Source organism: Oncorhynchus nerka, linkage group LG20 (assembly GCF_034236695.1).
Source record: "Oncorhynchus nerka isolate Pitt River linkage group LG20, Oner_Uvic_2.0, whole genome shotgun sequence".
NCBI lineage: Eukaryota > Metazoa > Chordata > Actinopteri > Salmoniformes > Salmonidae > Oncorhynchus > Oncorhynchus nerka.
Genome location: NC_088415.1, coordinates 16552621 through 16577502, shown reverse-complemented (window position 1 = coordinate 16577502; position 24882 = coordinate 16552621). Strand labels below are relative to the sequence as shown.

Genomic DNA, 24882 nt, shown 5'->3' with positions numbered 1-24882 from the left:
TCAGTCAACAGATCAATCATGGATCTGTCTCCCTCCTCTAGTTAGTCTGGGGGTGGGTTAAAGTGCTGTTTAAAGAGTAACCTCAGAATAATAATACCTAACCATTCCCTTTACTTCACTCCTCCCTTTAGAAGCTAAAGCATGTTTGTATGGATATATCATGGGATATGTCTCATGTCTGTATGGATATATCATGGGATATGTCTCATGTCTGTATGGATATATCATGGGATATGTCTCATGTCTGTATGGATATATCATGGGATATGTCTCATGTCTGTATGGATATATCATGGGATATGTCTCATGTCTGTATGGATATATCATGGGATATGTCTCATGTCTGTATGGATATATCATGGGATATGTCTCATGTTTGTATGGATATATCATGGGATATGTCTCATGTCTGTATGGATATATCATGGGATATGTCTCATGTCTGTATGGATATATCATGGGATATATGGACGTCTCATGTCTGTATGGATATATCATGGGATATTTGGATGTCTCATGTTTGTGAAATGGCTGCAGTTTGAGCAGACAGGAAAGGGCAGAGTCACATAGTATTTACTGATCAGTGATTGGGAGAACATAGGAAGTGACCTCATTGACTACCTTCTTGCAACCTATCAGCTACTTATATCAGTTAGTTTTAACCCCAGTTTTAGAGCATTTTACTCTCTGTTGTCTGCTGTGTTGTGAAGGCACCAGATGAACTAAGACCACTGGACCAAAACACACTGAGGCTGGAATCTAACTTAGATTGAATTCCCCCCCGAGGGTCCAAACACGACTGTTTCTTATGCAAGTGGTCAGGTTGTGTACCGGTCAGTGAGTTTGTGAGTGGGAGAGTGTGAGCAGGATGAAGTTGTTCCTATACTCTGATCTAGGGTCAGTACTATGTTATGCCTTCCCCCCTAATGATTAAAGTCTGGATTTGGAGAGCATAAGCTGATCCTAGATCTGTACCTTAGTGGCAACTTCTACTCAGAGTGTGAGAGTATGTAGCATGTACATAGATGATCCGTCAGTCTGTATATAGGCAGTGTACAGGTTTGATACGGCAGCAGACTCAGTCAGGTAACCTTATTTTGAAAACCAGAGCAATATTTCTGTATTGATAATCGGGCCAAGGCTGTATGATAATATAGTACGTGTATCTATCAGGAGGGAATTAGAGGTCTGCTAAAAAACACAGATCAATGAGTTCCAGAGAGATTCATCCCTTTTTCAGTGATGTAATAAAGTTAGGAGAGTAAATGTTTTCTGTTTAGATTTGAGAGGTTTGATGGAGTATAACGCCATAGCCTCCCGATCACTGTCTTACTGTGCTTTGGTGACACCTAGTGGTCACACAACATCGTCACAGTTTCCCCACACAGTTTAACGGGAGTGGAGTGTGTGTGATGTGACGCGAGTGTGTGAGCTTACAAAGAGGTTCGGTGTGTGTGCATCACAGAGCTCGTGCAATGATGGGTGAAATAGTTGTGAACACTAAATAAAAATCCTTAGTTTGATGGAGTGTTTTTCTCATGAAATAATTTAAATATTTTGTCTTCCTTTGAAGCCTTCATGCAGTAAGTGTGTGTGGTTTATTACAACCTCCCAGCCTGTCTTTGTGGAGGAGTACAGGACAGGATCACACTCCTGTACCAATACTACTGACAGCATCACCGTGAAACACAAGGATTTCCAACATCACCCATGGAGGCTAATGAGGGGAGGACGGCTCATAGTAATGTCTGGAATGGAATCAATGGAATGACACCAAACACATCAAAGACATGGTTTCTATGTGTTTGTTACCATTCCATTGACTCCATTTCAGCCATATTTATGAGCTGTCCTCCCCTCAGCAGCCTCCACTGATGGAGTCCTTGTTTGATGGAATTCTGCCTGCCAATGTCGCTGAACAGAAGGACATGGGGAGGTCACCAAGCGCCTGCTTCAGACTTGAGATAAAAAAAGACTTAACATGGACTTAAGTCAATATATTGTTTTACTTAAGTGCATGTTCATTTAGCTTACATTATCTTATAGGGCATTGTAAATGAGCCAGGGATACTTTTTTCAAATACTATTTTCAAATACCCGGGTTAAATGCATGGGAGTATATTTGACTATTGTCAACTACTTTCCAAGTGTATTTCCAAATACATTAAAATATTCAACTACTTGTCTTCTCAAATAAACAATATCTTAATACTTACTTCAAATGTATGTGAGAGTAACTGAGATATTTGAACTGGTATTTGCACCCAGGTCTGCAGGTATCCATGGTGATGCTGAACTGTACTATGTAATGCCTGTTGGACCAGTTACCCCATTCGTGTTTGTTACCCCTTGACACTGATCTAAGGTCAGTTTTGCAGTTTCCCCCGACGGTTAACATTTTGGGGCTCAGGAAGCTACGCTTGCTGATCCTAGATCTGTGCATAAGGGGATCTGCTAGTCAACGCAATGTGTTACTCTTGACCTTCCAGTGAAAAATAAAATCTGTTCTCTGAAGGAGTCTGAGTATTGGGACACTTCCCTGGTCTTTTCTTCTGAGTCTGTATATAAGGCCACACATCCTCATTCATATCCCATCTATTTTCTTCCATTACTTTACTCAACAACGGTGTCTGGAGCTAGTCCTCTGGACATCAACACCTGGCCACTACACCCGCCTGCACGCTTTGGTCACTGTATGATAGGACTGAATAGATATAAGCAATAGTGGCTTAGATCCTAGCAACAGGCTCAATGAAATCCATTCAGGTCGTCATAGGGTCACACACAGAAGGCTGCTGAGGGGAGAACGGCTCATACTAATGTCCAGAATGGTGTGGCCCAGGGTCAGAGACAAAACATTACATGTGATCCTCTTTTCAAATCAAAGTTTATTTGTCACGTGCGCCGAATACAACAATGAAATGCTTACTTCCAGGCTCTAACCAACAGTGCAAAAAAGGTATTAGGTGAACAATAGGTAAGTAAAGAAGAAAAAACAACAGTAAAAAGACAGTGAAAAATAACAGTAGCGAGGCTATATACAGGCTAAAACAGTAGCGAGGCTATATACAGGCTAAAACAGTAGCGAGGCTATATACAGGCTATAACAGTAGCGAGGCTATATACAGGCTAAAACAGTAGCGAGGCTACATACAGGCTATAACAGTAGCGAGGCTATATACAGGCTAAAACAGTAGCGAGGCTATATACAGGCTATAACAGTAGCGAGGCTATATACAGGCTAAAACAGTAGCGAGGCTATATACAGGCTATAACAGTAGTGAAGCTATATGCAGGCTAAAACAGTAGCGAGGCTACATACAGGCTATAACAGTAGTGAAGCTATATGCAGGCTAAAACAGTAGCGAGGCTATATACAGGCTAAAACAGTAGTGAGGCTATATACAGGCTATAACAGTAGCGAGGCTATATACAGGCTAAAACAGTAGCGAGGCTATATACAGGCTATAACAGTAGCGAGGCTATATACAGGCTATAACAGTAGCGAGGCTATATGCAGGCTAAAACAGTAGTGAAGCTATGTGCAGGCTAAAACAGTAGCGAGGCTACATACAGGCTATAACAGTAGCGAGGCTATATACAGGCTAAAACAGTAGTTAGGCTATATACAGGCTATAACAGTAGCGAGGCTATATACAGGCTAAAACAGTAGCGAGGCTATATACAGGATACATACAGGCTATAACAGTAGCAAGGCTATATACAGGCTATAACAGTAGTGAGGCTACATACAGGCACCGGTTAGTCGGGCTGATTGAGGTAGTATGTACATGTAGATATGGTTAAAGTGACTGTGCATATATGATAAACAGAGTGTGGCAGTAGAGTAAAAAGAGGGGTTTTCCTTTCATGTTCTCCTTACATTTGTACATTGCTGATACTAATAAACAAGTCTGAAAATTGATGTCATTCAGTTTGGTCTCCCTCATGTGGATAATTGACAGAACTGTGATGAAATAGAAGTAATGGTTTGTGGTTGATGAAGCTGGAAATGGTGATCATGAGGGTGAGATGTAAAGGAGGATGAAGATGAGGGTGAGATGTAAAGGAGTATGAAGATGATGGTGAGATGTAAAGGAGGATGAAGATGATGGTGAGATGTAAAGGAGGATGAAGATGATGGTGAGATGTAAAGGAGGATGAAGATGAGGGTGAGATGTAAAGGAGGATGAAGACGATGGTAAGATGTAAAGGAGGATGAAGATGATGGTGAGATGTAAAGGAGGATGAAGATGATGGTGAGATGTAAAGGAGGATGAAGATGATGGTGAGATGTAAAGGAGGATGAAGATGAGGGTGAGATGTAAAGGAGTATGAAGATGATGGTGAGATGTAAAGGAGGATGAAGATGATGGTGAGATGTAAAGGAGGATGAAGATGTAAAGGAAGATGAGGGTGAGATGTAAAGGAGGATGAAGATGATGGTGAGATGTAAAGGAGGATGAAGATGATGGGTGAGATGTAAAGGAGGATGAAGATGATGGTGAGATGTAAAGGAGGATGAAGATGATGGTGAGATGTAAAGGAGGATGAAGATGTAAAGGAAGATGAGGGTGAGATGTAAAGGAGGATGAAGATGTAAAGGAAGATGAGGGTGAGATGTAAAGGAGGATGAAGATGATGGTGAGATGTAAAGGAGGATGAAGATGATGGGTGAGATGTAAAGGAGGATTTTTATTTTTATTTCACCTTTATTTAACCAGGTAGGCAAGTTGAGAACAAGTTCTCATTTACAATTGCGACCTGGCCAAGATAAAGCAAAGCAGTTCGACACATACAACGACACAGAGTTACACATGGAGTAAAACAAACATACAGTCAATAATACAGTATAAACAAGTCTATATACAATGTGAGCAAATTAGGTGAGAAGGGAGGTAAAGGCAAAAAAGGCCATGGTGGCAAAGTAAATACAATATAGCAAGTAAAACACTGGAATGGTAGTTTTGCAATGGAAGAATGTGCAAAGTAGAAATAAAAATAATGGGGTGCAAAGGAGTAAAATAAATAAATAAATTAAATACAGTTGGGAAAGAGGTAGTTGTTTGGGCTAAATTATTGGTGGGCTATGTACAGGTGCAGTAATCTGTAAGATGCTCTGACAGTTGGTGCTTAAAGCTAGTGAGGGAGATAAGTGTTTCCAGTTTCAGAGATTTTTGTAGTTCGTTCCAGTCATTGGCAGCAGAGAACTGGAAGGAGAGGCGGCCAAAGAAAGAATTGGTTTTGGGGGTGACTAGAGAGATATACCTGCTGGAGCGTGTGCTACAGGTGGGAGATGCTATGGTGACCAGCGAGCTGACATAAGGGGGGACTTTACCTAGCAGGGTCTTGTAGATGACATGGAGCCAGTGGGTTTGGCGACGAGTATGAAGCGAGGGCCAGCCAACGAGAGCGTACAGGTCGCAATGGTGGGTAGTATATGGGGCAGGTAGCGATCGGTTGAAGAGCATGCATTTAGTTTTACTTGTATTTAAGAGCAATTGGAGGCCACGGAAGGAGAGTTGTATGGCATTGAGGCTTGCCTGGAGGGTTGTTAACACAGTGTCCAAAGAAGGGCCGGAAGTATACAGAATGGTGTCGTCTGCGTAGAGGTGGATCAGAGACTCACCAGCAGTAAGAGCGACCTCATTGATGTATACAGAGAAGAGAGTCGGTCCAAGAATTGAACCCTGTGGCACCCCCATAGAGTCTGCCAGAGGTCCGGACAGCAGACCCTCCGATTTGACACACTGAACTCTATCAGAGAAGTAGTTGGTGAACCAGGCGAGGCAATCATTTGAGAAACCAAGGCTGTCGAGTCTGCCGATGAGGATGTGGTGGTTGACAGAGTCGAAAGCCTTGGCCAGATCAATGAATACGGCTGCACAGTAATGTTTCTTATCGATGGCGGTTAAGATATCGTTTAGGACCTTGAGCGTGGCTGAGGTGCACCCATGACCAGCTCTGAAACCAGATTGCATAGCAGAGAAGGTATGGTGAGATTCGAAATGGTCGGTAATCTGTTTGTTGACTTGGCTTTCGAAGACCTTAGAAAGGCATGGTAGGATAGATATAGGTCTGTAGCAGTTTGGGTCAAGAGTGTCCCCCCCCTTTGAAGAGGGGGATGACCGCAGCTGCTTTCCAATCTTTGGGAATCTCAGACGACACGAAAGAGAGGTTGAACAGGCTAGTAATAGGGGTGGCAACAATTTCGGCAGATAATTTTAGAAAGAAAGGGTCCAGATTGTCTAGCCCGGCTGATTTGTAGGGGTCCAGATTTTTCAGCTCTTTCAGAACTTCAGCTGAATGGATTTGGGAGAAGGAGAAATGGGGAAGGCTTGGGCGAGTTGCTGTTGGGGGTGCAGTGCTGTTGACCGGGGTAGGAGTAGCCAGGTGGAAAGCATGGCCAGCCGTAGAAAAATGCTTATTGAAATTCTCAATTATGGTGGATTTATCAGTGGTGACAGTGTTTCCTATCTTCAGTGCAGTGGGCAGCTGGGAGGAGGTGTTCTTATTCTCCATGGACTTTACAGTGTCCCAGAACTTTTTTGAGTTAGTGTTGCAGGAAGCAAATTTCTGCTTGAAAAAGCTAGCCTTGGCTTTTCTAACTGCCTGTGTATAACGGTTTCTAGCTTCCCTGAACAGCTGCATATCACGGGGGGCTGTTCGATGCTAATGCAGAACGCCATAGGATGTTTTTGTGTTGGTTAAGGGCAGTCAGGTCTGGGGAGAACCAAGGGCTATATCTGTTCCTGGTTCTAAATTTCTTGAATGGGGCATGTTTATTTAAGATTGTTAGGAAGGCATTTAAAAAAAATATCCAGGCATCCTCTACTGACGGGATGAGATCAATATCCTTCCAGGATACCCCGGCCAGGTCGATTAGAAAGGCCTGCTCGCTGAAGTGTTTCAGGGATCGTTTTACAGTGATGAGTGGAGGTCGTTTGACCGCTGACCCATTACGGATGCAGGCAATGAGGCAGTGATCACTGAGATCTTGGTTGAAGACAGCAGAGGTGTATTTAGAGGGAAGTTGGTTAGGATGATATCTATGAGGGTGCCCGTGTTTAAGGCTTTGGGGGGTACCTGGTAGGTTCATTGATAATTTGTGTGAGATTGAGGGCATCAAGTTTAGATTGTAGGATGGCTGGGGTGTTAAGCATGTTCCAGTTTAGGTCGCCTAGCAGCACAAGCTCTGAAGATAGATGGGGGGCAATCAGTTCACATATGGTGTCAGAGCACAGCTGGGGGCAGAGGGTGGTCTATAGCAGGCGGCAACGGTGAGAGACTTGTTTTTAGAGAGGTGGATTTTTAAAAGTAGAAGTTCAAATTGTTTGGGTACAGACCTGGATAGTAGGACAGAACTCTGCAGGCTATCTTTGCAGTAGATTGCAACACCGCCCCCTTTGGCAGTTCTATCTTGTCTGAAAATGTTGTAGTTTGGAATTAAAATTTCTGAATTTTTGGTGGTCTTCCTAAGCCAGGATTCAGACACAGCTAGAACATCCGGGTTGGCAGAGTGTGCTAAAGCAGTGAATAGAACAAACTTAGGGAGGAGGCTTCTAATGTTAACATGCATGAAACCAAGGCTATTGCGGTTACAGAAGTCATCAAAAGAGAGCGCCTGGGGAATAGGAGTGGAGCTAGGCACTGCAGGGCCTGGATTCACCTCTACATCGCCAGAGGAACATAGGAGGAGAAGAATAAGGGTACGGCTAAAAGCAATAAGAATTGGTCGTCTAGAACGTCTGGAACAGAGAGTAAAAGGAGGTTTCTGGGGGCGATAAAATAGCATCAAGGTATAATGTACAGACAAAGGTATGGTAGGATGTGAATACAGTGGAGGTAAACCTAGGTATTGAGTGATGAAGAGAGATATTGTCTCTAGAAACATCATTGAAACCAGGAGATGTCATTGCATGTGTGGGTGGTGGAACTAATAAGTTGGATAAGGTATAGTGAGCAGGACTAGAGGCTCTACAGTGAAATAAGCCAATAAACACTAACCAGAACAGCAATGGACAAGACATATTGACATTAAGGAGAGGCATCCTTAGTCGAGTGATCAAAAGGGTCCAGGGAGTGGAGAGGTTGGTTTGGGGGTCACGACGATTTAGACAGCTAGCCAGGACATCGGTAGCAAGCTAGCATAGGATGGAGGTCTGTTGTTAGCCACCTCTTGCGTTCCGTCAGTAGATTAGTGGGGTTCCGTGTGGTAGAGGGGGATTAGTCCAAATCACACAACAACAAAAAAATAAAAACAATAGATATAGTTATAGAGGCCCAAGAAGAAACATAATAATAATAAAAATAAATAAATTGTCCGATTGTCTATTCTGAGAGCAGCCGGTAAGACAGCTAACGGTTAGCAGGCCGCAGATGGGCGTTCAGGTAACGTCGCGACGGAGGAGCCAGCCGCATCTCCTTCGGGTAGATAACGTCGGCAGTCCAGTTGTGAAGGCCCGGTGGGGCTCCGCGTAGGCAGTAAAACGGGTCCGGATAGGTGACTGCAGCCCAGGAGTGATTGATGGAACTCAGGAGTGATTGACGGAGCTCAGGAGTGATTGACGGAGCTGGCTAGCTCTGAAGTAATTGATGTTTGCTCCGGAATCGACGAAAGCAGATAGACACACGGATAGCAGCCAGCTAGCTGTGAGATCCGGGAATGAGTGTCCAGAGAGCAGTTGAAATCCAGGGACATGGAGAGACAAATTGGTCCGGTATGTTCCGTTCCAAGCCGCGCTGCGCCGTACAAAACTGGCGATAGATTTTCGAGCTAAAGGATAGCTGATGACCACAAACCGTGGTTAGCTGAATACTAACGAGTTGCCAGTAAAGAAGCTAACTAGCTTCTGAACTAGCTTCTGATTAGCTTCTGGCTAGCTCCTGGCTAGCTTCTGGCTAGTTTCTGGCTAGCTTCTTGGAATTTCTGGCTAGCTTCTGGCTAGCTTCTTGGAGGATTGCAGATTTGAGGTAAATAATACTTATTTATAAATATAAATTGGTGAGGCGGGTTGCAGGAGAGTGTTTTGAAGATGAGTTGATGGAAAATAAAAATATAATGTATGTGAAAAGAGTTGTAAATATATATATATACAGGACACGACAAGACGAGGACAAAAGACGTCTGAACTGCTATGCCATCTCGGGCAAAAGGATGAAGATGATGGTGAGATGTAAAGGAGGATGAAGATGATGGTGAGATGTAAAGGAGGATGAAGATGTAAAGGAAGATGAGGGTGAGATGTAAAGGAGGATGAAGATGATGGTGAGATGTAAAGGAAGATGTAAAGGAGGATGAAGATGATGGTGAGATGTAAAGGAGGATGAAGATGATGGGTGAGATGTAAAGGAGGATGAAGATGGTGGTGAGATGTAAAGGAGGATGAAGATGTAAAGGAAGATGAGGGTGAGATGTAAAGGAGGATGAAGGTGATGGTGAGATGTAAAGGAGGATGAAGATGATGGTGAGATGTAAAGGAGGATGAAGATGATGGTGAGATGTAAAGGAGGATGAAGATGTAAAGGAAGATGAGGGTGAGATGTAAAGGAGGATGAAGATGATGGTGAGATGTAAAGGAGGATGAAGATGAGGGTGAGATGTAAAGGAGGATGAAGATGAGGGTGAGATGTAAAGGAGGATGAAGATGAGATGTAAAGGAGGATGAAAATGAGGGTGAGATGTAAAGGAGGATGAGGATGAGGGTGAGATGTAAAGGAGGATGAAGATGATGGTGAGATGTAAAGGAGGATGAAGATGATGGTGTGGAGATGTAAAGGAGGATGAAGATGAGGGTGGTGAGATGTAAAGGAGGATGAGGATGAGGGTGAGATGTAAAGGAGGATGAGGATGAGGGTGAGATGTAAAGGAGGATGAAGATGATGGTGAGATGTAAAGGAGGATGAAGATGATGGTGTGGAGATGTAAAGGAGGATGAAGATGAGGGTGAGATGTAAAGGAGGATGAAGATGAGGGTGAGATGTAAAGGAGGATGAAGATGAGGGTGAGATGTAAAGGAGGATGAAGTGTAGGTGAATATTCATGACTAGGGTTGATTTCCAGTAACCTGTACTGTTCTCTTTGAAGTAGAAAGAAGAATCAATAAAAGTTTAAATATTATACATGTGTAAACTGAATGAAGGCTAAACCCATGTGGGTGTCCAAGCTAGATCAACATCAAATTGACCATTGGACATGTAAAAATCAGAACGTAAGCAGAATCTGTGTTGATGAGGCAAGGCAAACAAACAAGACATGTCTGGTCTGGGCCACATCTGATCTTGTGAAGGCTACTGTACACGCACATGGGTTAATCATACATAGACAACAATGGTCTAAACTTCAGAAGATCTTTGGACAGGAAAATTAGCTAATCAGTAGGCACCAAATCAAATCAAATTTTATCTGTCACATACACATGGTTAGCAGATGTTAATGCGAATGTAGCGAAATGCTTGTGCTTCTAGTTCCGACAATGAAGTAAAACCAACAAGTAATCTAACCTAACAATTCCAGAACTACTATCTTATACACACAAGTGTAAAGGGATAAAGAATATGTACATAAAGATATATGAATGAGTGATGGTACAGAGCGGCATAGGCAGATACAGTAGATGGTATTGAGTACAGTATATACATATGAGATGAGTAATGTAGGGTATGTAAACAAAGTGGCATAGTTTAAAGGGGCTAGTGATACATGTATTACATAAAGATGCAGTAGATGATATAGAATACAGTATATACGTATACATATGGGATAAATAATGTAGGGTATGTAAACATTATATTAAGTAGCATTGTTTAAAGTGGCTAGTGATATATTTTCCATCAATTTCCATCAATTCCCATTATTAAAGTGGCTGGAGTTGAGTCAGTGTGTTGGCAGCAGCCACTCATATGTTAGTGGTGGCTGTTTAACAGTCTGATGCCTTGAGATAGAACCTGTTTTTCAGTCTCTCGGCCCCTGCTTTGATGCACCTGTACTGACCTTGCCTTCTGGATGATAGCGGGGTGAACAGGCAGTAGCTAGGGTGGTTGTTGTCCTTGATGATCTTTATGACCTTCCTGTGACATCGGGTGGTGTAGGTGTCCTGGAGTGCAGGTAGTTTGCCTCCGGTGATGCGTTGTGCAGACCTCACTACCCTCTGGAGAGCCTTACGGTTGTGGGCGGAGCAGTTGCCTTACCAGGCGGTGATACAGCCCGCCAGGATGCTCTCGATTGTGCATCTGTAGAAGTTTGTGAGTGCTTTTGGTGACAAGACGAATTTCTTCAGCCTCCTGAGGTTGAAGAGGCGCTGCTGCGCCTTCTTCACGACGCTGAGTGTGTGGGTGGACCAATTCAGTTTGTCCGTGATGTGTACGCCGAGGAACTTAAAACTTACTACCCTCTCCACTACTGTCCCATCGATGTGGATAGGGGGGTGCTCCCTCTGCTGTTTCCTGAAGTCCACGATCATCTCCTTTGTTTTGTTGACGTTGAGTGTGAGGTTATTTTCCTGACACCACACTCCGAGGGCCCTCACCTCCTCCCTGTAGGCCGTTTCGTCATTGTTGGTAATCAAGCCTACCACTGTAGTGTCGTCCGCAAACTTGATGATTGAGTTAGAGGCGTGCATAGCCACGCAGTCGTGGGTGAACAGGGAGTACAGGAGAGGGCTCAGAACGCACCCTTGTGGGGCCCCAGTGTTGAGGATCAGCGGGGTGGAGATGTTGTTACCTACCCTCACCACCTGGGGGCGGTCCATCAGGAAGTCCAGTACCCAGTTGCACAGGGTGGGGTCGAGACCCAGGGTCTCGAGCTTGATGACGAGTTTGGAGGGTACTATGGTGTTAAATGCTGAGCTGTAGTCGATGAACAGCATTCTCACATAGGTATTCCTCTTGTCCAGATGGGTTAGGGCAGTGTGCAGTGTGGTTGCGACGTCTGTGGACCTATTTGGACGGTAAGCAAATTGGAGTGGGTCTAGGGTGTCAGGTAGGGTGGAGGTGATATGGTCCTTGACTAGTCTCTCAAAGCACTTCATGATAACGAAAGTGAGTGCTACGGGGCGGGGCGGTAGTCGTTTAGCTCAGTTACCTTAGCTTTCTTGGGAACAGGGACAATGGTGGCCCTCTTGAAGCATGTGGGAACAGCAGACTGGGATAAGGATTGATTGAATATGTCTGTAAACACACCAGCCAGCTGGTCTGCGCATGCTCTGAGGGCGCGGCTGGGGATGCCGTCTGGGCCTGGAGCCTTGCGAGGGTTAACACGTTTAAATGTTTTACTCACGTCGGCTGCAGTGAAGGAGAGTCCGCAGGTTTGGTTGCGGGCCGTGTCAGTGGCACTGTATTGTCCTCAAAGCGGGTAAAAAAGCTATTTAGTCTGTCTGGGATCAAGACATCCTGGTCCGTGACGGGGCTGGTTTTCTTTTTGTAATCCGTGATTGACTGTAGACCCTGCCACATACCTCTTGTGTCTGAGTCGTTGAATTACGACTCTACTTTGTCTCTATACTGACGCTTAGCTTGTTTGATTGCTTTACGGAAGGAATAGCTACACTGTCTGTATTCGGTCATGTTTCCGGTCTCCTTACCCTGGTTAAAAGCAGTGGTTCGCTTTCATTTTCACGCGAATGCTGCCATCAATCCACGGTTTCTGGTTTGGGAATGTTTTAATCGTTGCTATGGGTACGACATCGTCAATGCACTTTTTAATGAACTTGCTCACCGAATCAGCGTATTCGTCAATGTTGTTGTTGGAAGCAACGCGGAACATATCCCAATCCACGTGATGGAAGCAGTCTTGAAGCGTGAAATCAGATTGGTCGGACCAGCGTTGAACAGACCTGAGCGCGGGAGCTTCTTGTTTTAGTTTCTGTTTGTAGGCAGGGAGCAACAAAATGGAGTCGTGGTCAGCTTTTCCGAAAGGAGGGCCGGGGAGGGCCTTATATGCGTTGCGGAAGTTAGAATAGCAATGATCCAGGGTTTTACCAGCCCTGGTTGCGCAATCGATATGCTGATACAATTTAGGGAGTCTTGTTTTCAGATTAGCCTTGTTAAAATCCCCAGCTAAAATGAATGCAGCCTCAGGATATGTGGTTTCCAGTTTGCATAGAGTCAAATAAAATTTGTTCAGGGCCATCGATGTGTCTGCTTGGGGGGGAATATATACGGCTGTGATTATAATCAAAGAGAATTCTCTTGGTAGACATTCGATTGTGAGAAATTCTAAGTCAGGTGAACAGAAGGACTTGAGTTCCTGTATGTTGTTATGATCACACCACATCTCGTTAATCATAAGGCATACACCCCCGCCCCTCTTCTTACCAGAAAGATGCTTGTTTCTGTCGGCGCGATGCGTGAAGAAACCAGCTGGCTGCACCGACTCCGTTAGCGTGTCTCGAGTGAGCCATGTTTCCGTGAAGCAAAGAACGTTACAGTCTCTGGAATGCTACCCTTTCTCGGATTTCATCAACCTTGTTGTCAAGAGACTGGACATTGGCGAGTAGTATGCTAGGGAGTGGTGCACGATGTGCCCGTCTCCGGAGCCTGACCAGAAGACCTTTACGACGTCATTGTTTTGGGTTGCCGGCTGGGATCCGATCTGTTGTCCTGGGTGGAACGTAGAACATATTCCTGGTCGTAAATGATGGTGAGTTGACGTTGCTCTTATATTCAGTAGTTCCTCCCGACTGTATGTAATGAAACCTAAGATTACCTGGGGTACCAATGTAAGAAATAACACGTAAAAAATACTGCATAGCTTCGTAGGAACGCGAAGCGAGGCGGCCATCTCTGTCGGCGCCGGAAGATCTAAAAACTGATCTAAAAAGCTGGCTGATATCAGACCAAGTGGCACAACGGGAGCAGAGTGAGAGGGGTCAAAGATAAGATGTAGCTTCAGGATGCTCTAGACATACGGTATATTGTAAGCTGGGTGGTTCCAGCCCTGAATGCTGATTGGCTGACCGACGTGGTATATCAGACCTTATACCATGAGTATGACAAAACATTTATGTTTACTGCTCAAATTACTTTGGTAATCAGTTTATAATAGCAATAAGGCCCGAGGGGGTGTGGTATATGGCCAATATAAGGGCAGTTGTCTGGTACTCCGTATTGCATTATGCTAAGAACAGCACTTAGATGTGGTATATTGGCCATATACCACACCCCCTCGGGCCTTACTGATTAATTATACCCTGTAGTTCTCAGTATCAACTCTCTAATGCCTGACGTACTGAGACGTGGTGAGACAAGAAGTAGCATGCATAGTCACAGGGTGTGTCCCAATAATATCTTCTTCCTCCTGAAATGTTCACCCGTTCACTTACTTACTTAGGCCTTTGTATTCTTTGAGGTAAACAGGCCATCGATGATTCGCCTCCATCCCCTTCGGTCTTGTGCTTTCTGCTCCAGGCGTTGCCATGTCAGACCCTTTGCCTTCATCTCCTGCCCTGTGCTGTCTCCAGGTGGGTCTTCCTCTTTTGTGTTTGCCATGTGGGTTCCATGTTAGGGCTTTGTGACTGATGTATTGTTTGTTCTGAGTGTGTGATCTGTATGTCCACTACTTCCAACCAAATGTAAATGCTGTGGATTGGTGTAGGTACGGGATAGAGTTGTGTTTCCATGTTTCTTATAACAGTCATTTTCTGTTAAGTCGGTGAAGGGAAGTGAACTAGTGCACACTTTGGGAGGAAGGAGAGATAATTGGGATGTGGCCACGGTCTTGATACCTGAGAACTAGAGGCAGTTGTGTCACCTTCAGACTTGTAGCTAGATTCTCAGTCCAATGCGATGTGGTGGACTGACGAAAAGACTGAATATCATTGACTGCATGATACTATATTTACAAAACAATAGAAGATAAAAAAATGAAGCAATAATTGACAGAGGTTTTCCTGTATTTGAACAGTTGAAAAGATTTTCGGGAAATGAGGTTGAAGTTTGCTCTTGCAGATACTTATGTGTTATTTGGCCCAGGCTCAACAAATGTGTTTGTACAGAGGGCAGGAATAGTCCCAGTTAAAATGTATTTCTAATTTCCACACTCAACATGTAATTCCTAAGTCCTTTACTTTGGTCACATGACCTCACCCTTTATAAACAAGTCCTTGGAACTACCCAACTCCACAGACTCTTGCAGGTCCAGATGAAGACAATGATGAAGAAGACGATGCTTCCTCTCCAGCTGATTGTGATTGTTTGTCTGTCTTATGGACAGGCAGAAGATTCCACCAACAAGCAACCCATCTCTGATGACAGCCGTGACCCTTTCAGTACCCTTTTCTCTGGCCTGTCTGCCGAGGTGGGGAACCTGAGGAGGGAGGTTGAGGACTTGAGAAAGTCACGCAACTGTAAGTCTCTTGGATTTTTATATATTGTTTTCTTAATATAATAGTAACTAGATGCACCAGATATAAATTATATACATGCACAGAAAATGAACAATGACAAAACAATGGCCAATAATTCATTATCTGATATGACTGAATAAGTTGATTTGAATTTAAAGGGGAAGAGAAGTATTTTAAAAAATCATGTTAAATGGTTATTCAACTTGAAAGTTGTCTATCAATGGGCCAAGATAAACCTTGATACGGTTAGGTTAGGGTTAGGGTTAGGTTTAGAATAAGGGTAAAGGTTAAGTTTAGAGTTAGGGTTAGGTTTAGAATAAGGGTAAAGGTTAAGTTTAGGGTTAGGGTTAGGTTTAGAATAAGGGTAAAGGTTAAGTTTAGGGTTAGGTTTAGAATAAGGGTAAAGGTTAAGTTTAGGGTTAGGGTTAGAATAGGGGTAAAGGTTAAGTTTAGAGTTAGGGTTAGGTTTAGAATAAGGGTAAAGGTTAAGTTTAGGGTTAGGGTTAGGTTTAGAATAAGGGTAAAGGTTAAGTTTAGGGTTAGGTTTAGAATAAGGGTAAAGGTTAAGTTTAGGGTTAGGGTTAGAATAGGGGTAAAGGTTAGGGTTAGGGTAGGGGTTAAGGTTAGAGCTAGGGTTAGGGTTAGGGTTAGAATAGGGGTAAAGGTTAGGGTTAGGTTTAGAATAAGGGTAAAGGTTAGGGTTAGGGTAGGGGTTAAGGTTAGAGCTAGGGTTAGGGTTAGAATAGGGGTAAAGGTTAGGGTTAGAATAGGGGTAAAGGTTAGGGTTAGGGTAGGGGTTAAGGTTAGAGCTAGGGTTAGGGTTAGGGTTAGAATAGGGGTAAAGGTTAGGGTTAGGTTTAGAATAGGGGGTAAAGGTTAGGGTTAGGGTAGGGGTTAAGGTTAGAGCTAGGGTTAGGGTTAGAATAGGGGTAAAGGTTAGGGTTAGGGTAGGGGTTAAGGTTAGAGCTAGGGTTAGGGTTAGAATAGGGGTAAAGGTTAGGGTTAGGGTAGGGGTTAAGGTTAGGGGGTTAGGGTTAGAATAGGGGTAAAGGTTAGGGTTAGGGTAGGGGTTAAGGTTAGAGCTAGGGTTAGGGTTAGGGTTAGCATATAGTTTGTTGAAATGCTACTGATAGTTCTGTAAAGCATGGACTATCCAAATAAAGTGTTACTCTTTAGCCACTGCTAGTTAAACATGTCTGTGGGGTGATGGGCGCAAAAACATGTAAATGTCAAATCTACTGAAATCAACTCATTTATTTGTTTTGTTATACTCAGCTGTAGGTGTGGCCTTCTCAGCTGCCCTGAGACCTCCTATCCAGGACAATGAGGGCTACGGCAACACCGGGCCCTACCAGGGAGACACCAACCTGGTCCACAGTCACATCATCACCAACGTTGGCAATGCGTTCAGCCCCCAGACAGGTCAGCCATTGAAATATTATTACGATTTACATAGACAACTCCCACTGCATCCACATTTTCCCATATAAATCTTGCTTTGTCTGGCTGAAACATTCCCAGATAACATATTGGCTTTATAAGAACTACATATCAATGGGTAACAAATCATGTATAACTGAATTTCATGCTCTATAAGGATACACTACTAATAAAGCGGGACCTTTAGAGTAGAATAACTTGCCGTTATAAATAGTTTAATAATGCTTTATAAATCAGAAATTCTCGTGAATTTCCTTGTCGACACATACAGGAGCATTCACAGCACCAGTACATGGAGTCTACTACTTCACTTTCACCTCCTATACCTGGAAAAATGAGGCCAGCATCGGTGTGGCCCTTTACAAGAACCAAGAGCAGGTAGCTCTGGTCTATGAGTATCAGGACAAGGGGGACAATGAAGACTTTGCGTCCAACGGGGCCACCCTGCAGCTGGCCAAAGGAGACATCGTTTACCTGGTCCTACCGTCTGGTTTCCAGGTGACCAGTAATGCTTTCAAAAACCTCAGCACCTTCAGTGGCTTCCTTCTCTTCCAGGTTGAAGGATAAAACGTCTGAGAGACTGAGGGGGTCAGGGTGTAGGTTGGGAGGGTTCTGCACTTAACTTCCACACATTATAATCTATTTTGCTGTCATTTACATGTGTGTGAGGCAATAAAAGCAATGTTAAAAACAGCAATCGTTTCTTTCGTGAATTCATGGTTTGCAGCAATTACTTTTGTATTGCTCCCTTTGATCATGTTATCAATTTAGATGAATTTAATTTAGATTAGATTAAACCGGGATATGGCAGCAGGTGATTTAAATATATTTGTAGTAAATCAGATTAAGATTAGGAACCCGGATCCACCTAAAGCCCTTGTGACACTAATGATCTCCAATAAACTTGGAGATGTCTCTGTCCATATATCATGGACTATACTTTTATTAGTATTCTTGAAACAGTTACAATCAAATATTGCACATCAAACTATATTTTATAACATCAACTTTACATTGTACAAAAAAATAGAAAGTTGCTGTCATTGGGGTGAGACTCGTGGGTTCTTGCTGACGGAGGACAGGGCGGTATCAGCTTCAGAGCCCACTGGTTCTGAGGCCCAGGGGTTCAGACCACACAGCAAGAAAGGAACAGCACAGTCCCGGAACTGGAGAGAGACAGATACACAACACACTCATGGACGCAGTGATGGAAAAAGTACCGTATTGTCATACTTGAGTAAAAGTAAAAAATACCTTAATAGAAAATGACTCAAGTAAAAGTGAAAGTCACCCAGTAAAAAAATATTTGGTTTTGAATATACTTAAGTATCAAAAGTAAAGTATAAATCATTTAAAAATCCTTAAGCAAACCAGGCGCCACTATTTACTTGTTTTTATCATTATTTTTTACAAATGGAGCATGTGTGTTTAGTGAGTCCTCCAGATCAGAGGCAGTAAGGATGACCAGGGATGTTTTCTGTTTAGTAAATCCACCAGATCAGAGGCAGTAAGGATGACCAGGGATGTTTTCTTAATAAATGCATTAATTGGACCATTTTCCTGTCCTGCTAAGCATTCAAAATGTAACGAGTACTTTTGGGTGTCATGGAAAATGTATGGAGTAAAAAGTACCTTTTGTTCTTCAGGAATGTAGTGAAGTAAAAGTAGTCCATTTTTTTTAAACAATTGTAAAATAAAGTACAGATACCCCAAAAACCTACTTAAGTAGTACTTTAAAGTATTTTTACTTAAGTACTTTACACCACTGAATGTACTACACTAGCTATATAATACTCTCAGGAAACACAGTAACAACATGGACTCCACCAGCTAGATAATACTCTCAGAAAACACAGTAACAACATGGACTCCACCAGCTAGATAATACTCTCAGAAAACACAGTAACAACATGGACTCCACCAGCTAGATAATACTCTCAGAAAACACAGTAACAACATGGACTCCACCAGCTAGATAATACTCTCAGAAAACACAGTAACAACATGGACTCCATCAGCTAGATAATACTCTCAGAAAACACAGTAACAACATGGACTCCACCAGCTAGATAATACTCATTATTAAACAGTACATAACAAAATGCATATTCCATCTTTATTTCCATCAAATTATGATTCTATGATGTATCTCAGATTTTTTATAGAGTACATATCTATGCTCATGAATATGAAGACCACAGTGTTGTGTGTTTGTATGTACAGTTGAAGTCGGAAGTTTACATACACCTTAGCCAAATACATTTAAACTCAGTTTTTCAGTTTTGACATTTAATCCTAGTAAATATTCTCTGTCTTAGATCAGTTAGTGTTACGCTCGTTGATGGAAGGATCGGACCAAGGTGCAGCGTGGTAAGCGTACATTTTAATTTATTAAATGAACACAGAAAAAACAACAAATATGAAACGTAACGTCTAGTAGGGCTAAACAGCACAGTACCAAAACAAGATCCCACAAACTACAGGTGGAAAAAGGCTGCCTAAGTATGATCCCCAATCAGAGACAACGATAGACAGCTGCCTCTGATTGGGAACTATACCCGTCCAACAAAGAAATAGAAAACATAGATTGCCCACCCTAGTCACACCCTGACCTAACCAAATAGATCATTAAAAGGATCTCTAAGGTCAGGGAACCGTCGCTGGAGGATCCGGACTGGGAACCGTCGCTGGAGGCTCTGGACTGCAGACCGTTGCTGGAGGCTCTGGACTGGGAACCGTCGCTGGAGGATCCGGACTGGGAACCGTCGCTGGAGGATCCGGACTGGGAACCGTCGCTGGAGGCTCTGGACTGGGAACCGTCGCTGGAGGCTCTGGACTGGGAACCGTCGCTGGAGGCTCTGGACTGGGAACCGTCGCTGGAGGATCCGGACTGGGAACCGTCGCTGGAGGCTCTGGACTGCAGACCGTCGCTGGAGGCTCTGGACTGGGAACCGTCGCTGGAGGATCCGGACTGGGAACCGTCGCTGGAGGATCCGGACTGGGAACCGTCGCTGGAGGCTCTGGAATGCAGACCGTTGCTGGAGGCTCTGGACTGCAGACCGTCGCTGGAGGCTCTGGGCCATGGATCATCACAGGAGGCTCCGGGCCATGGATCATCACTGGAGGCTTCGGGCCATGGATCATCACTGGAGGCTTTGGGCCATGGGTCATCACTGGAGGCTTCGTGCGTGGAGCAGGCACAGCACGTACCAGGCTGGAGACACGCACTGGAGGCCGGGTGCATGGAGCTGGCACAAGATATACTGGACTGTGGAGGCGCACTGGAGGTCTGGAGCGTAGAGCTAGCACAACGCGTCCTGGACAAAAGACCACCTTCGCACGGCATGTGCGGGGAGCTGGCGCAGGACGCACTGGGCTGTGAAGGCGCACCGGATATACAGTGCGTAGAGCCGGCGCAGGATATCCTGGACCAAGGAGGTGCACTGGAGACCAGGCACGCTGAGCCGGCACCACCCGTCCTGGACAGATGCCCACTTTCGCACGGCAAGTGCGGGGAGCTGGCACAGCACGCACTGGGCTGTGGATGCGCACTGGAGACACAGTGCGTATCACCGTAAAACATGGTGCCTGCCCGGTCACACGCTCCCCACGGTGAGTACAGGGAGTTGGCTCTGGTTTAAACCCTGGCTCCGCCAACCACCCCGTGTGCTACCCCCCATTTTTTTGGGCAGCCCCCAAAACCATACCCGGCCAACAAAGAAATAGAAAACATAGATTGCCATGCTGCTGCTCCAGCTGCTCCATGCTGCTGATTGCCATGCTAGTCCACCTGGCCATGCTGCTGCTCCAGTTTCAACTGTTCTGCCTTACTATTATTCAACCATGCTGGTCATTTATGAACATTTGAACATCTTGGCCACGTTCTGTTATAATCTCCACCCGGCACAGCCAGAAGAGGACTGGCCACCCCACATATGCTCTCTCTAATTCTCTCTTTCTTTCTCTCTCTCGGAGGACCTGAGCCCTAGGACCGTGCCCCAGGACTACCTGACATGATGACTCCTTGCTGTCCCCAGTCCACCTGACTGTGCTGCTGCTCCAGTTTCAACTGTTCTGCCTTATTATTATTCGACCATGCTGGTCATTTATGAACATTTGAACATCTTGGTCATGTTCTGTTATAATCTCTACCCGGCACAGCCAGAAGAGGACTGGCCACCCCACATAGCCTGGTTCCTCTCTAGGTTTCTTCCTAGGTTTTGGCCTTTCTAGGGAGTTTTTCCTAGCCACCGTGCTTTTACACCTGCATTGTTTGCTGTTTGGGTTTTAGGCTGGGTTTCTGTACAGCACTTTGAGATATCAGCTGATGTACGAAGGGCTATATAAATACATTTGATTTGATTTGATTGCCCACCCGAGTCACACCCTAACCTAACCAAATAGAGAATTAAAAGGATCTCTAAGGTCATACAACTTAGCCAAATACATTTAAACTCAGTTTTTCACAATTTCTGACATTTAATCGTAGTAAAAATTCCCTGTCTCAGGTCAGTTAGGATCACCACTTTATTTCAAGTATGTGAAATGTCAGAATAATAGTACAGAGAATGATTTATTTCAGCTTTTATTTCTTTCATCACATTCACAGTGGGTCAGAAGTTTCCCACAATAAGTTGGGTGAATTTTGTCCCATTTCTCGTGACGGAGCTGGTGTAACTGAGTCAGGTTTGTAAGGCCTCCTCACTCGCACATGCTTTTTCAGTTCTTTCCACACATGTTCTATGGGATTGAGGTCAGGGCTTTGTGATGGCCACTCAAATACCTTGACTTTGTTGTCCTTAAGCCATTTTGCCACAACTTTGGAAGTATGCTTGGGGTCAATGTACATTTGGAAGACCCATTTGCAACCAAGCTTTAACTTCCTGACTGATGTCTTGAGATGTTCAATATATCCACATCACTTTGTGAAGTGCACCAGTCCCTCCTTCAGAAATGCACCCCCGCAACATGATGCTGCCACCCCGGTGTCTCACGGTTGGGATGGTATTCTTCGACTTGCAAGCCTCCCCCTTTTTCCTCCAAACATAACGATGGTAATTGTGGCCAAACAGTTATATTTTTGTTTAATCAGACCGGAGGACATTTCTCCAAAAAGTATGATCTTTGTCCTTATGTGCAGTTGCAAACCGTAGTCTGGCATTTTTTATGGAGGTTTTGGAGCAGTGGCTTCCTCCTTGCTGAGCGGCCTTTCAGGTTATGTCGATATAGGACTCATTTAACTGTGGATATAGATACTTTTGTACCTGTTACCTCCAGCATCTTCACAAGGTCTTTTGCTGTTGTTCTGGGATTGATTTGCACTTTTCGCACCAAAGTACGTTCATCTCTAGGAGACAGAACACATCTCCTTCCTGAGCGGTATGACGGCTGCGTGTGCACATGGTGTTTATACTTGCGTACTATTGTTTATATAGATGATCGTGGTACCTTCAGGCGTTTTGAAATTGCTCCCAAGGATGAACCAGACTTGTGGAGGTCTACACATTTTTTTCTGAGGTCTTGGCTGATTTATTTTGATTTTCCCATGATGTCAAGCAAAGAGGCACTGAGTTTGAAGGTAGACATTGAAATACATCCACAGGTACACCTTCAATTGACTCAGATGATGTCAATTAGCCTATCAGAAGCTTCTAAAGCCATGACATAATTTTCTTGATTTTTCCAAGCTATTTAAAGGCACAGTCAACTTAGTGTATGTAAACTTCTGACCCACTGGAATTGTGATACAGTGAATTTTAAGTTAAATAATCTGTCTGTAAACAATTACTGGATAAATTACTTGTGTCATGCACAAAGTAGATGTCCTAATCGACTTGCTAAAACTATAGTTTGTTAACAAGAAATGTGTGTAGTGGTTGAAAAACGAGTTTTAATGACTCCAACCTAAGTGTATGTAAACTTCCGACTTCAACTGTATGTGTGTCTGTGCTTGTTATACACAACTCTCAGCCTAGCGGTTACGAGTGTTGGGCCTGTAACCAAGAGGTTGCTGGTTCAAATCCCAGAGCCGGTAAGGTGGGCAACATTTTTTCTTGCCCTTGAACAAGCCAATGAAACAACAACTGCTCCCTGGGCGCTGACGTGGATGTCCATAGGCAGCCTCCCTGATTCAGAGGGTTTAAATACGAAAGACACTTTTTGGTTGAATCCATTCAGTTGTGCAACTGACTAGGTCTCCTCTTTCCTTGTGTACTGTAGGTGTTGTCCCTCACCTGTCTGTTCATGAACACGTATATGATGGGGTTGTAGACAGTGCTGCTCTTGGCCAGGTACATGGGCACCGTGGCAATGAGAGGGTTGATGTGGAGGCTGGGGTCAAGGATCACAGAGAGGGCAAAGGCCGCGTAGGGCAACCAGCTGAGCAGGAAGGCCATCACCATGACTACCACCATACGCACAACCTGTATCTCCACGCGGGTGGTGCTGTTGCCCTCCAACACCTTCAGCTTGGACAACTGGGACAAACACACACATGAGTACACACACACACACACACACACACACACACACACACACACACACACACACACACACACATCCCATGCCCACCTGGTGCAGTGTGAAGAGGATGCGAGCGTAGGAGACCATGATGATGGAGAAAGGAATGGCAAAGCAGAGCAGGAAGTAAAGGATGATGTAAGACATGTTTCCTGGTTCCCTGCTGTACCAGTTTGGGGAGCAGGAGGTCCTAACCCCCTCCAGTTCAAAGCTGCCCCAGCCAAACAGAGGCGGGGTGTTCCATAAAAACGACCACACCCAGGACAGGACAACCCCTCCGACTGCGTGCCTATGTTACAGTACGAATACATTACAATTAACTTCATCACACATGTATTCTTACTTCTACGCAACTGCTATCTTTCCCTCTGTATATGCACAGTTACCAGAGTTAAATGGAATACTTGACCTGGTCTGGAACATGACCGCCCCCATTGGTCGACACACCACCACATAACGGTCCACAGCTATCACGGCCACTGAACACAGACCTGCAATACCTGGGAAGGACAACATCAAACATGTACACTACATGTACAAACACATCCATTCAACTGACATCAATAGGCCTAGTAGATTTGACAAATCTAACTCTCTCTGCATAGTCAGACACATCCATCTACTACCCCTAAACTGTTGTATTGAATTTAATTGAATTTATTTGGGTGAAAACATATACAACTAGATGCGCAATGTATTCCCAGAGGATAGGATTTAAAAGTATTTATTAAAACACTTGTTTCCAAAGTGGTCCTCGATGGTAACTCACCAAAGAAAGCCACAGCGAAACCCTCCAGCACGCAGCCTAGCCGCCCCATGCTGAAGTAGCCCATAGCGTTGGTGACCATAGTGGGCAGTCCCCCGAACAGAGCACAGCCCAGGTCAGCCACTGCCAGGTTGACTAGGGCGTAGTTCAGAGGCTGGCGCAGCTTCCGGTGTCTCATCGTCACCACGATGACCAGGACGTTCATACAGACTCCGGACACCGAGAACACACCAATGATCACCGCCAGGATGGTGAAGCCCGTCCTGGAGAGCAGCGCTTCACTGACCGAGCCCGGGGAGGAGGAGATGTTTCCATGGAGATTGGGGAGAAGCTGTCGGTGGTCCATTCTGTTCTTTTTGGGGCAGTGGAGTTGAGTGGTGAGCACTACCTACCTGCACTACCCACCTGCACTACCCACCTGCACTACCCACCTGTACTACCCACCTGCACTACCCACCTGGCCAGACACCTGTGTTATAATATCTAAGGAACACACTGGAAGGGCGTAGAGTCGGCTTTTAGTCCGATGGTATTCCTAATCTATAAAAGCACAAAAGCAGTCCAATAGCAGATCTATAATAGATAAAGCAGTCCAGAATCTGATCTATAATATATAAAGCAGTCCAATAGCAGATCTATAATAGATAAAGCAGTCTAGTAGCAGATCTATAATATATAAAGCAGTCCACTAGCTGATCTATAATATATAAAGCAGTCCAATAGCAGATCTATAATAGATAAAGCAGTCCCGTAGCTGATCTATAATAGATAAAGCAGTCCAGTAGCTGATCTATAATAGATAAAGCAGTCCAA

General features: G+C 44.3%; 2 protein-coding genes across 2 annotated transcripts; one reads left to right on the top strand and one right to left on the bottom strand.

Moving 5' to 3' along the window:
- The first annotated feature begins 15124 nt into the window (after nucleotides 1-15124).
- Nucleotides 15125-17477, top strand: LOC115101986 (complement C1q tumor necrosis factor-related protein 3-like). The gene is made up of 3 exons (XM_029621450.2): nucleotides 15125-15344; nucleotides 16620-16766; nucleotides 17056-17477. The coding sequence occupies exons 1-3, from the start codon at nucleotides 15140-15142 to the stop codon at nucleotides 17349-17351; spliced, it is 648 nt and encodes a 215-aa protein (XP_029477310.2). The 5' UTR covers nucleotides 15125-15139; the 3' UTR covers nucleotides 17352-17477.
- Nucleotides 17478-17726: 249 nt separating this feature from the next.
- On the bottom strand, nucleotides 17727-24847 carry parapinopsina (parapinopsin a). Its single transcript, XM_029621451.2, has 5 exons — nucleotides 24073-24847; nucleotides 23713-23803; nucleotides 23355-23592; nucleotides 23018-23260; nucleotides 17727-17950 (listed from the first exon to the last, which is right to left on the bottom strand). The coding sequence occupies exons 1-5, from the start codon at nucleotides 24413-24415 to the stop codon at nucleotides 17825-17827; spliced, it is 1041 nt and encodes a 346-aa protein (XP_029477311.2). The 5' UTR covers nucleotides 24416-24847; the 3' UTR covers nucleotides 17727-17824.
- Between the last annotated feature and the right edge of the window lie 35 nt (nucleotides 24848-24882).